The 13,436-nt window shown below is 43.0% G+C and overlaps 1 protein-coding gene and 1 long non-coding RNA gene across 4 annotated transcripts in view; one reads left to right on the plus strand and one right to left on the minus strand.

Moving 5' to 3' along the window:
* The window catches only part of VSIG4 (V-set and immunoglobulin domain containing 4), a 31,654-nt gene extending 24,787 nt beyond the window's left edge, over positions 1-6,867 (plus strand). For 2 of the 3 annotated variants that reach the window (XM_088794856.1, XM_074323743.1), the window contains 3 exons: positions 907-972; positions 3,415-3,519; positions 5,736-5,761. In XM_088794856.1, the coding sequence (XP_088650982.1) occupies positions 907-972; positions 3,415-3,519; positions 5,736-5,761 (197 nt within the window). Of the gene's footprint in view, positions 1-906; positions 973-3,414; positions 3,520-5,735; positions 5,762-6,105 lie in introns of those variants that run through there. The other variant, XM_019717507.3, reaches the window with a different exon arrangement.
* Positions 6,868-8,835: 1,968 nt separating this feature from the next.
* Positions 8,836-12,742, minus strand: LOC109437967 (uncharacterized). Its single transcript, XR_002136320.3, has 3 exons — positions 12,605-12,742; positions 11,456-11,542; positions 8,836-9,790 (listed from the first exon to the last, which is right to left on the minus strand). It is a non-coding gene; the product is annotated as an uncharacterized LOC109437967 (long non-coding RNA).
* Positions 12,743-13,436: the final 694 nt, after the last annotated feature.

A 13,436-nucleotide genomic window follows, 5' to 3' on the forward strand; every position in this document is an offset into this window, starting at 1 on the left:
TTTCAATCTCCATCATGACAATGCTCCATGTCACACATCACTTATGGTACGGAAATTTCTGTCTAATAAAAACATTATGGTGTGTCCTCATCCACCTTATTCACCAGATCTGGCATCGTGCGACTTCTGGTTCTTTCCAAAAGTCAAAATAACAATGAAAGATAAATGTTTCGAATAGATTCAGTATATTGAGGCAGCTGCGACAGTGCAACTAAAGACACTCACGAATGAGGACTTCCAGAACTGTTTCAGAAAGTGGCAAGAATGATGGGATAAGTGTGTTTGAAATGAGGGGGAGTATTTTGAGGGAGATTAATGGTAATGTGTCTTTTACTGTAATAAATGTTTTAAATCTAGATTTTCACCATATTTTTGAGCACACATTGCATATTCTTTATATATATGTACATATGTATGTACATATATATCTGCATATATATGTATGTATATATACATATATATGTACATGGTGTGATCAAACAATGCAGTGGATGTTTAAATTATATATATATATATATATATATATATATATATATATATATATATATAGTTTGGGGGGGTTTTGTGTTTCCTCCTTCACAAAAGTTTCTGAGGCAAAAGATGGTGAGAGTTAGAATACTCCCATGGGAGAAGAGAACTGTGGCATCTATTCTTCCTAATCTGACTTGCTGTGGGTCTTTGGGTGTGTTGCCTCCCTTTGTGGGCCTTCTTCCAACACCTAACTGTAACAAACTAAGATAGTTCACATCATAGTACTAGTTGTCAATGACATGGCCAGGAATTCTGGAAAGCTCAGCACAGATGCCCAGAGAATGATCCCAAACTTTGTAGTCGCTCTCCACATCAGAGCTCCTTGCTGGAAGAGGGGCCTCTAATCCTCATACCCTGCTGTCATAACATCCACAGTGAATTCATCCTGGGGCTGGACCGCTGAAGTGGATGACTACCTTGGGGAGACAAGTGCTGGGCCAGGTAAGAGTAATGTCACAACTTCCTTTTTGGCTCTAAACTTTGCTACTGAAACTTCTCACTATATCTACTTTTCTAGCATTCAACTCTGCAACTACTAACTGCTATGTACAAAGGCACTGGAGATGAGTGGGGTGGGTGGAATGGAGACAGAGAGAGACACAGATCCAGGGATGAGCAAAGTCAGAGTGAAGTTAAGGGAAGTTACAGATCTGCTCTTAGCTGGTTCTCTATTGCCATAGTAATATACTTCACAAACATTCTAAGCAAAAATAGGAATGGGACCATGACTTCAGCCAGCTCTCCAAAGAAGATGGGCATTTGGCTAGGTAAGAGTAATGGCAGGGCCTCATTACTCGAGCTCTTTACCAAGGCTCACCAACAAGCTTGCAACTGACTTCTGATTCCTCCAAAGTTTCAAGGATTCCTAAGTCACGGTCTCAGAGATCCAAACCCCAAAGGGAAGCTCTTTTATGTTTCACCTGGAACTGATAGTCAGCTGGTATGCACTAGTATGACTTCATTGATTGTTAAAATAAAATACTCTTATATTAGTTGATAATTAGATGCTTCCCTTATCCACCAAGTCCCCATTATCACCTGGACTGCCCTGGTTTATCCTTCAGAACTCTCCAAATCACCCCGTGGTCCTTCAGCAAAACATGTTAATGCCTAGTATTGCAGGAGACCTCTAAAATTCCAGATCTGTAGTAGGTATCTGTTTTGATTTGTTGGTGCTAAATAGTTTGATGATTATCACTCCTTATCTCCTCCTCTGGCTGTACTATATATCATTGATGGTGGACTTATTAATACTGTTGTACTTCTCCCCCTCCTGGTTGCTTCATGGATGTCTCTGTACATACCCCAAATTTGTTTTGTGGGCCACCTTTGCTTTGCCACCTTTGGCTTAAAGGTTTCTATAACTCTGTGCCTCTCCCAGAGCAACATCTGATAGGAGAATTGAGATTAGAAGATAAATCTTGAAGAATTGGCTTGGGAAAATGAGAAGATCACCCTGGGAGGAATGGAAATTCTCAGATGTTGGGTCTGTGCCCTACATCCTCTATCAAGTTTTTCACTACTTGACTTCCTTCACGGGGGAAGCTTTTCTTGATCTGCATCAGTTTATAGCTTGGGTTATCTCAGCTCCAATCTGAGCTCTGAAGACCACAAATACCAGATTTCTAAGACAGAATATTTTGGGGTCTTGTGAAAACAAAGCCAGTTGCAGCAGCAAATCTTAAGGACACTGGAATTCCTTTCCCTCTTTATTTCCTGATTTTGCCTCCTGGATTTAGAATATTGTACTTACAGAACATTAAACATCATCCAATCTTTTCATTGATATTATGGGGAAATTAAGGCCCAGTCAAGAATTTGACTAAGGTCACTGTATTTATTTTTCTATGAGTGCTATAAAAATTACCCCAACCTTAATGCCTTAAAATAACACAAATGTATTATCCTACAATTATGGAGATCAGAAGTCTAACACACTGGCTTAAAATCAAGTGTTAGCAGGGCTGTATTCTTTCTGGAGACTTTGGGGGAGAATCAGTTTCTTTGCCCTCCCTAGCTTCTAAAGACTACCCACATTCCTTGGTTCTTGGCCCCCTCCCTCCCACCATTTTAAATACCAGCAATGCTGCATCCCTAAATCTTTCTCTGACTCTTACCTCCTCTTCTGTTTCCCTCTTCCACTTTCAAAGGACCGTTGTGATTACATTGAGTCCCCTCAGATAATTCAATATAATCTCCCTATCTCAATGTCAGCTAATTAGCAACCTTAAATCTGTCAGCAACCTTAATTCCTCCTTACAATGTAAACTAATATACAGGTTCTGGGAACTTAGATATGAGCATCTTTGGAGGATCATTATTCTGCCTACCACAGCAATACAAAAAGTAAATAACATATCCAGGACTGGAGGCCGAGTCTAGTGCTTTCCTTCATCTTGTAGACATGATTGGAATAGATAATGCAGGAGACTTAGAGGAAATATGTTTTGACAAAAAAGAAACCTGGGTACTTGGACATAGAATGTGAAGAAAAGAACCCTGTGGTTAGAAGTAATTGACCAGAATCTGAACAAGGTAACATTTTTGTGAAGCTGGGAAATCAGGGTACTACTTTCTTCTAAGAGGTAAAGATCTCTTGTCTTGGTCCCATGAAAAGCACGGAGGACTAGTTCAAATGCCCAGGCCAATCAGCCATCAACCAGTGTGCTCGGAAGAACTTGTTTATACATGGAGTCTCTAGCTTCTCTCGAGTCTTTGTCATGGGCCTGGGGTTTTGTTTGCCTCTCTGGATAGCTAAGAAATTTAGGAGAAGGTAGAAAATGGAAAAGAAAGAGCTGTGGGCTGGTCTGGGCTGATCATTTGGGTCTATGTTGCTGGACTAATTTTCAACAAGATACCACTTGACCTTGTTTTGCCTTCTAGGAAAGGGCCTGCCTATCTTTGCCATCGTTCTCATCATCTCCTTGTGCTGTATGGTGGTCTTCACCATAGCTTATATCATGCTGTGCCGGAAAACATCACAGCAGGGTGAGTGATGAGTATGACAGGGTGACTCTTGCTCTTTCATTCATTTTGGCAGTATAGTTGAGCATAAACTCTGTATCAGAAACTGTGTTAAGCACCTCAAAGAGCTCCCAGCCTAGTTTGGGAGTGAAGGTAGGGGTGCATGATGACAGACATGCAAGCCAACAATGATAATACAACTTATGAAACTTAATTTACAGATCTCTGATACCCTACCCAGTACAGCCATCTCTGTAATGGGTTGTCTAATGAGGATGCAAGAGAAGGAGAAGTCACAGTCCTTGGCCTCAAGCTGCTTACAATTTATTCAGGGGATTCAATGTAGATGCATGGAGTTTATCAATAATGATACATAGGAATAAAGGCTATGGACTCAGAGTCTGGAGGAAACAATCAATGCTAAAAGGATCCAGAGGGAAGGGGAGTAAGTTAGTAATTAGCAAGGGCTTTCAGAAGAAGGTAGGACTATGACCGGTACTTGGAGGATGAAAACAATTTGGAAAGAGGTAGTATTCCATAAAGGAGGAACTGTATGAGTAAAGGTGTAAATACTTAAAAGATGACTGTTAGTGGGATCATCAATGAAGAAAATTCATGTAACAGAGCAATGAGGAAATACAGGGGAAAAGGAAAGTTAATTCCTGATATAGAAGGTCTTGAATGAAAGGCTAAGGAATTTGGATTTTTCTTCTCTATGCCTTGCAAAGACATTAAAAAACACCAAATTTTTTAAAGCAGTGGATTGACATGATGAAAGGGCAGCTGTCAGGGCCATTTAACAACTGTGAGCCAACAGAGAAAAAAAAAATTACGTGTTGATTTCTAAGTAAAATCTAGTACACTTCAAAGTCTGTTACTAGCCGTTTTACTAGCCGTTTGCAGCTGCTCTTACTCCCAAATAGCCTGATTTCCACATGTGTCTCTCCAAGCAAAGAAAAGAAGGAAGTCTTGAATATCTCCTTTTTCTGGGTCTCAAGTATCAGCTCTGGTCTTGACCAGTTAGCATGGCTATGAACCATGAGGCTAAACTTGCAAGTGGAGATATCTCAAGTACCCACAAATCCCAGGACTACTAAAAATAAAACATTTATCATAGTCTCAATGGAACTGGGTATAAACTGTAACCATATTAGATTGTTTCCCTCTCAAAAACCTCCCAGGTCTCCCCGTGGCCCAGGGAATAGGGGTCATAATGTAGCATTCCATTAAAGGCCCTCTATGACTTGGCTTTAACTTATCTTCTCTACTCCACCACTCCCTCATATCTAGTTTAATTTCTAGTCACCGAAATCACACAGGCAAATAGGCTGTATACCTCACACCTTTATGCTTTTTCCCTTCCTGCATTCCCTTCCCAGAATTCCTGTTTTCTACCTCTCTATAAGGGAGGCAGTCTTGGGGCATCAATTTAGTTCAACATGTAGTTACTGGGTGCCTACTACATGCCAGGTGCTAGGCATATAAAAATGAAAAAGACACAATCCCTGAAGTATGGAAGCTACCAGGCCAATAGAAGAGATAAGATGTGGAAATACAAGACTCTGTAACAAGGCAGAAGGCCTGCTGCAGCATGCAATTTTTGCTTTTTTGTAGTGTAATATATGCATTCCCAGTTGCATCCCTGAAAGATTATAAGCCCCTATAGGACAGTACCAAGAGACATTCATCTTTGTACCAGGCTATAAAGCCTTTAAGCCTGCATGGAATGTAGATACTGCTCCACAAGGGGGCAATGGTGACTTATTCCAGGACCTTTCCTGGGTGCAGGGTGGGGATGAGTGCATTTGGGAACGGCTTAGGCCATGGTCCCTGACATCAGACAAATTCAGCCTCTTCTGCCTAGGCTCTGGCCTGGCTGCCAAGTTTCCCACAAGGACTTCCTGGGGATCTTTGGCAAGATTCCTGAATTGGGCGTGGATCCACTTTCAGTGTTCCTCCCTTCACCACATTAAGCAACTGCTCCAGCCCAGTGTCCGGAGTCAGAATATGCTAAGGAGGACAATTACCAAGTGTGCTTCCTCTTCCTTTCCCTGAGAATTCTACATCCTTGTGTTTCAACTCACCTTCCCAATACTTCCCAGTTGTTGGAAACTTGAATATATTGAGATCCCCTTTTATGTTTGCCCTTCCCTCACCTTTTGACTGGTACTTAGGATCCACACTTGGCCCTTGTCCACTCCCCATGGAGACTTCTGACCTGATTTCTCCTTCTTTTCTAGAGAATGTCTATGAAGTGGCCAGGTAAGAGAGCCTCTCCTCATCCATTTTCTGACCGTTTCCCTGCCCTCAATTCTGTAGATCACTGGCATGGAAGAAAGGGGGGTTGGCACAGGCACAATCATAAGCCCAAAGGCTTTCAGGGTCAGGGTACAGCTTTCTTCCCTCTCTTAAGTACCTCCTGAGGTTCTGTCCTAGCCCATCAAATACACAGGGTACATAGGGTAGTTCAGATCCACCAGCCCTCTGTTCCCCAGAATCTCTGAGTGACAAGAACCTGAGGGTCAGTTAACAAGGATTGGGGCAGAAGGGTGGGAAACCAGGGTCCCAGCTTCAAGTCCCTCCTATGGGTGGTGTGTTCTTGGGCCACAGTGTGCATGCCAGGGAGACCAATGACTCTGGTGAAACCATGAGGGTGGACATCTTCGCAAGTGGCTGCTCCAGTGAAGAGCCAGCTTCCTGGACTCTGAGCAACGACTAATCTAATGAACCCTGCCTGGGCCAGGAATACTAGATCATCGCCCAGATAAACAGTGACTACACTCGCCTGCTGCACACAGTGCCCGTGGATTATGAGCTTCTGGCTACCAAGGACAAGAATGTGTGCTAAAACTGCCCTACTAAGTCAGGGTCTACTGACATAATTGCTTTTTTAGTCCCTGCCTTCTACATAGCCCTCTTCCCCATTACCTCTCTTTCTGAATAGCCCAACGTGTCTTCCCTGCCTGTAGTGGGATCCCTATGAGTGACTGGCTTTGCTTAAGAAGTTGCCATATGCACTTGAGCAAGCCTACTTATAGGTTAGGCCCTGAGACTTTCTATTATCCCTGCCTGGGGTTTCTGCTGCTTCTCTCCAAACACCAGAGGGAAGTGCCCGTAGCACTAGGACTTGGTCATCATGTCTCCACACACCACTTAACTTTGGTCTCTTGTCACCAGAAGACCAGAGGAAGGCTCAACTCTGCCAGCTCAGGGGATCAGTTGTATCCAGAATCATTTTCCTTTCTACAGGGTCAGATAGCTTTTAATTGAGATTATTATGTAACAGGCCCGGGTTCAGTTGTGCTTCTATACTGTGAGTCTAGTGCTCTGATATTCTTTTAGTGCTCAATAAATATCTAATCATAATAGCAACCTTGTTTGTATTGGTCTTCTCTCAAGGACATACCAGGAGTGATTAAAGTGAGACTAGTTGCGATGATTGGGGCCCTGGGAGTATGGATAGCACCTTTGCTTTTTTTGGTCTTTCTCCTTCCCACACATACCACCTTTACATTACTTCGGAGGTGGACCCAGCTGGAACACAATAAATCTTTGGTAAAAGAGTCCTCAACTGCCTTCCCTTATTCCCTTCCCAATCATCCTGCCAGTTCCACCTGGATGATGCTTCCCAGGTCAATTGGAAACCGAAGAAATGGAGCCCTTCTTCTATCTCAGAAGATGATAGATGCAGAGATAAAGAGGTCCCATCCCCTTCTTTCCAAAGTATGGGTGCATCACCCTCAAGGATTTTTACCTCCTGGAATCCAAAAATCTTTGGAATAGTTGTATTCTCCATAGGTCATCCCTATCTCCTTGTCCCTTCTTAAACACAGGATGGAGTTAAGAGCAAGGAATTCTTTCTCCTCAAGCAGGAATGGGGAATAGAAGTGTGTGTGTGTGTGTGTGTGTGTGTGTGTGTGTGTGCGTGCATGCATACACCTTTAAATTGGTCTCTTCTGTGAGGGCCTGTCCTGGGTCAAACCAACACTGCTCTTCTCCTTCATGTACCGGTAGTTCATGTTAAATCAACTTCTTCATTCTTCATAGAAGCTAACATGTTGCCACATTTGTTTCCAATACAGCCCCAAGGCCAGCTAAGCTTTCACCAGGAGCTGCTCCCCTTTGAAATGATTATGGAAGTCAAAATAGTACACAAAAGTGAATGAGAAGAAGTCCTCCACTTTACCACCACCAACCTGCCAAGTCCATGGTCAAAACCTCAGCGTTTCCCTTATACCCAGATGCCAGCTTCACATAGCTCATGAAAAAAACAATTCCTTCTTCCCCATCATGCTTACAATCCTCTGAAATAGGGCCCCCACCCAGTGGAAACCTCAGCTTCCTTCATGAAACAGCTCTGTGTCCAGACCCTACAGTCTTTGAAAAAAGTCATTATTTATTCCTACTACCCTTAGAGAAAGGAATTACTGAGGTTGAGAAAAGAATCCTAGTTGTATGTCCATTGGTAAAAGGAGCTCCCAAATCTAGGGACAACCTCCATCATAGAAGCTATGGGTTCCCAGGGATATCTCAGAGTTTCTTGTCTTAGAGAGTTTAGAGATTGCTGATTTTAACTCTCACATATTACAGATAAGGAAATGAAGCCCAGATATAAACAGTGACTTGCCTAAAGTCAAACATATGAAGTCAGTTGTAGAACAGAGACCAGATGTCAGGTCTGTGAACTCCTAGGAGAATATATTCATTGCAAAAGGAAACTTCTGGAGATCATCTGTGCCTCAAAACTGATTGTTTTTCCGTCTAAGACAAGCCAGTAAATAGTCCTAGGTATTGGGCTACCTGCAAAACTTCAGGATAAGCTAAACAAAAATGGGATGATAACATAGGACCTGACTTAGGCAAGTGACTGGTCAGGGGAAAGTAGAGGAGTAAAAAGAGGAGATCTCCAGAAGAAAGAAAGAATGAAATTCCTCTAGAGCAGTTTTCCAAAGTGTGTTCCATGGAACAGTAGACCCAGGAGATGGCCTACAGAGGAAAAAAAAATCACAGTCACATAGTCATGGAAATGCTTCATTCTGTAGCTCCCTTTTAGAGATTTCCAAAGCAACATTAGAATATTAAAGGCTCTGAACACCCCTGCGATAAAACACCTATATAACTTTGTGTTAACAAGTAATTCCAAAATGTATTTGGCCACTTTTTTGCCCTCCTCCTCCAGCTGTTGACCCTATTTCTGGGGAAGAAAAACCCTTCTTGTTGGCTATTTCCTTGCACACCCTATAGCATTGTAGCAACTACACTTTAATTTTTTTTTCTCACAAAATTCCTGGATGGCATTTGGCCCAAAGACCCAAAGCAAATGGACTAGTGGAGAGTCAATCAATCAGTAAACATTTATTAATTTTTTTTCTGTAACCAGAGTATTATGCTGGGATCTGGGGTAGGGATGGAATGGAGAGGTAACAATCAAGGAAACACAATCTTGTCCTCTAGAAGCACACAATCTAGTGGGCAATTAAAAAACATCCTCTGGAAAAGTTCACTAACAATTGAAGGGCTGTCATTAAGCAGTAGGAGATAAAGGGTACATACAAGGACCCAGGCAAGATGTGCTTTGAGAATAAAGAAGAAAACAGTGTAGGTTGACTTTGAAAAGTCCCTGGAAAGACTGGACTTTGGCTGGGCCAGGACATGTGGGAAACAATTGGATAGGCAGAAAAAAAATTGAGACAGTATTCCCAGAAGGAGAAAAGGCATGAGGGAAAAAAAGAGATAGGCTAAGGTCAAAGCGTATTTAGGAGCCAAGGCTGACTGTCTGGAAAGTGGGTTTCTAAACCCTGCCATGATGCTTGTGTAAGAATTCTAGTGTCCTTCCTGGGAGACTCTGGAAGGGAACATGAAGGAAGAAAATAATTAATCAAGTAGCACTTTAATCCCTGGGCACTGAATACCTTTTCAAGACTATTGTACCCCTCTCAGGCTCCCAGTATATATAGACATTGCCCAGGGCTGTGGCTCCCAGTGCTGTCTCACTTTTCCACTGGTACCCTCAGATACAATGCTTCCATTCCCTCGAAGTCACCGAAAATAACTTGTGAGAGCTTAGTTGATGTTTGGCATGTGTTCTTTTATCCAGTTGGTAGTCTTTTTGTCGTATCCCAATTGCCCTGGCCTGAAGCTGCTAGGCATGTGCCGCACTTGGGGTATTTGACAAACTGACACTCTACCACATGGAGTGTCCAACTCAGCTTGTCAAATACACGGAGCGTGGCACTGCAGGAGGCCGGGCCAGGGGCTTCGGTGGGGAGGAGAGATCTTCCTAGGAGATGTGGCCCTGGAAGAAAAGAGAGAGAAAGAAATCATACCCTGAATCCCAAGGAAACTGCACAGGCTATAAGAACTAGCCAAAGCACAGGAATAGGGAAGTGAGCAAAATTGGCATAAGGTTCCTAACCAAAAAAGGGATCCTGAAGATAGGGAGGGAACACCCAGTTGAGACTGTAGATGAGGCCCCAGTACTCAGCTGGGGGTTCCTCAGGCCTGAGTCTTATAGTTATGACATTTTTCAGGGTCCCAAGCTTCAGTGGGATCCTCTATGTAGCATAGAGAGAGTAATTTGGTTATCATCCTGCCTCCCTGACCTCAGGAAAGGACCAGGTCCCAGAGTCAATGTCCATGGCCCCACTTCCCAACCCTCTAAAACAATGTTCTTACAGAGTTGTGGATATGAACTTAAGCTTTGAGGTTAAACATGGGCTCGGATCCTAGGTCTGCCATTATTTAACTGAGAAACTTTGGATAAATCACTTCATCTCTCTGAGCTCCAGTTTTCCACATTCACAAAATGGGTATAAATATACTACCTGCCTAATAAGTTATAGTGAAATGGCATGAGATAATGTATGTGAAATCCTTAGTTCAGCATTAAGTACATAACAAATGCTCAAAAATGGTGGTTGTTCTGCCAGAAGGAAGGCAAGGGCCAGTGACAGTTGATTTAACAAGGTCAGGACAGATAAAACAGAAATTTCTGATAGCATCAGCCTTACCTAACATTGTCCCTTTGTACCATTAGGATTCAAGAATGGCAGCTATAAAAGGACTAGCATCTAGTCTCACCCACTCATGTTATAAATGAGGAAATAAAGGTTCACATTGGGGAAGAGAATTGCTAAAGGTATTACAAGCTGTTCACAGTTCAGGGTTCTGCCCTATATCAACATATTGTGCCATCCAGCTTTCCTCATCAGTCCTTTTACCTCCTTGTTCTCTGGGGAAAGGGAGACACAGCAAACAAGGAAGGCAAAAGATAAGCAGTGGACTTGATAGTGAGGCATTGGGATCCTTCAACCCACAGCCATCAGGGAAATAAGGAAGCTGCCATGAGCATGGTCAGTCCTAGAACTTCTGAGAGAACTCCCTTGGCAACACCCAGGTTGTTAAAAATTCCAGGTTGTCTTTGCCAAATTTACCTCCTTCCCAGTTGTGGCAGTTGATCTGTGAGAAAGTAGCTGACCTATATTAAATACTGGCATGAAAAGCAGCAAACATTCCAGGGTTACCAGGAATAGAAAACTACCCCATGAGACCATAAGGCCCTGTCCCAGCTAAAACAAGTCATAGGACTTCTCTTTCCAGAAAAAGAAAAAAAATCAGTGTTTTTATCTGATTTTATCTGATTATCTTAACTCTTAATTGAGTGTATGTTGGTAGGGGGGTGATATGCCCCTCTAATTTGAGATCTGGGAGTGACTTCAAACCTAAGGCTCTAAAATGTCTTTCCCATTCTTTCATTTTCCCCTCTACCTACACAATCCATCTCCAGCAGCCCAGAAGTGCGGCTCTTTGATCATTGTCAACAGATATGGATGAGTGGAATGAATCATACAATCTTGCATTCTAATGCTGCTTTGGGCACCAACTAACCAACCATGGCATTGGGAAAATTTTTCTTTGGGCCTCGGTTTTCTTCTCTGGAAACAGGAATAAGAAGACTTACCTGGCAGAGTTGTTAGGAAAGTGTTCAATGAGCTTTCCAGAGCCTCCCATATAGGAGCCCACAGGCACCTTGGCTTAGTCCCTGGAGCTGTAAGTGAAAGCCAGCAAAGGAAGTTGATTAATAGACTTTGAGTTCAGGGTGGCAGGGGAGAGAGAACTGGACTGGTGCCTTTTTACTATCATCACCTTCATTGGCTACCAGACCTAGTGAGAAGACCTGGGTAAACTGGAGGTGTCCACAGCCTCCTGAACACCCTTTCTGACTTAATTAAAAAGGAAGAGATATTTTTAGGGGACTAAAGATTCCTTCTTAGTACACTAGAAGTTGAGGAGCCTTATAAACCATACCAGCCCAGTATTAATGGAAGGAGTCAGTGGCAGAGCTAAAACTGTTTCATTTCCACTCTTGATATTCTAGTTTATACCTCTCCAACAGAGTGTATATAAGAAAATCAAGTTTGGTTGAGAAAGGCTGGCCATATTCATAGGAAGAAGAAGTGAATATCTACATGAAGTGATAGTGAGAGACTCTGAAAGGTCTTCTCTTGGTCTGTCATACTATATAAAATATCATCATTTGCCCTCTGCTTCACCCTGGACTTGTCCTGCAACTTGTCAGTTGGACCTTCTCATACTAGGGGCGGTCTCGATGTTTTATCAGGCATTGTTCAGCCTCCTTTTCAGCCCCATCCAGAGATATTTACTCAGCATCACTTTCACACCCTTTCTCAACAGAGGGCTGACAACCATCAAAAAGGGATATAAAAACTAAGAGTCTCCAGACACTATCCATCTAGTCCTTCCCCTCCTCTTCTTCACAGCAGAGACCAAAAAAGTAAGTCATAGAATGGAGAAAAGACTTCCTCAAAGAAACACAGTAGGTAAATGGCAAAACCAGCACTGCTACTCAAATTTTCTGACTCCTGGTTCCAGAGAATGTTCCACTTCCATGTGTATATTTCCTAAAAAGCATATTTGGGGAGAAAATATCATCGTCCTTTCTCACTATTAGAAGTTCCAGGATAGAAGACAATTGGGAACCTTCTTTTCCCCCACCTTGACCCAGGATCCCTGAGGAAGGTTAAAGGAAAATGAGACGGACCGGCCCCATGTTGGGAATCCAAGCAGAGAGGGCAAATGGATACTATACCTATTACTGAAGTGATGCCTTGGTCGCAGAGGAGGCACAGGTTCCCTGGTGATGGGCTAAACTTCAGAGTCCAGAGGGAACTGGGCTTTATGCTGTGAGCAGGAACGTCGTGTGTTTTGAAGGGCCCTTGGTGTCTTCAAGAGGAAACAGAAATGAGGAAGATAAGGCTGAGGTTAGCCAACGGAAATCTGGGTGCAAAATGACAAAACAGTGCTGTTGTGAAAGGGTCCGCTACTGCAGCAACAGTTCCCGCTGCCATGCCCCCGCTCACTCCCAGCCAACCTCCAACAGATACTGGCTCCCCAAAATTCAGAGTCAGAGCAAAAAGCCCCTGAGTGCTCTGGCTCTGGGTATGGGCCAGGGAGGTTTCCCCTGAGCTATGAGGGACTCCTGGAATGTCAGAGCGGAGACATTATCAAATGAAAATCCCCATTATCGAAATTGAGAAACTGACCCACTGAAGGATGTTAGAAATTGCCTGAGAGCAAAAAGCAAATTAGTGGCATAGCTGGAATTTGAATCATTTCTCCCAACTCCAAATTGTATGTCCTATCACTCTGTCAGAATGCCTCCTAGTCCTGAAGTATCCTTTTTTACCTCCCCTGGCATAGCTACATAATTTGCAAGGCCCAGTCCAAAATGAAAATGAGGATCTCCTTGTAAAAAAAAAATATGAATTTCAAGATGGCAACAGCAGAACATTAAGCCAAGTGTGGGATCTTTGTAAGCACGGGGCCCTATGAAACTTTACAGGTCACATGTCTATGAAACTGGCCCTGCTGGCACAGCTCTGACCACAGGTCACATTCAGGCATCCAGGGGCCTTACAAAA

The sequence above is a fragment of the Rhinolophus sinicus genome, chromosome 18 (genome assembly GCF_057876585.1).
Source record: "Rhinolophus sinicus isolate RSI-liver-muscle chromosome 18, RSI-T2T, whole genome shotgun sequence".
Classification (NCBI taxonomy): Eukaryota; Metazoa; Chordata; class Mammalia; order Chiroptera; family Rhinolophidae; genus Rhinolophus; species Rhinolophus sinicus.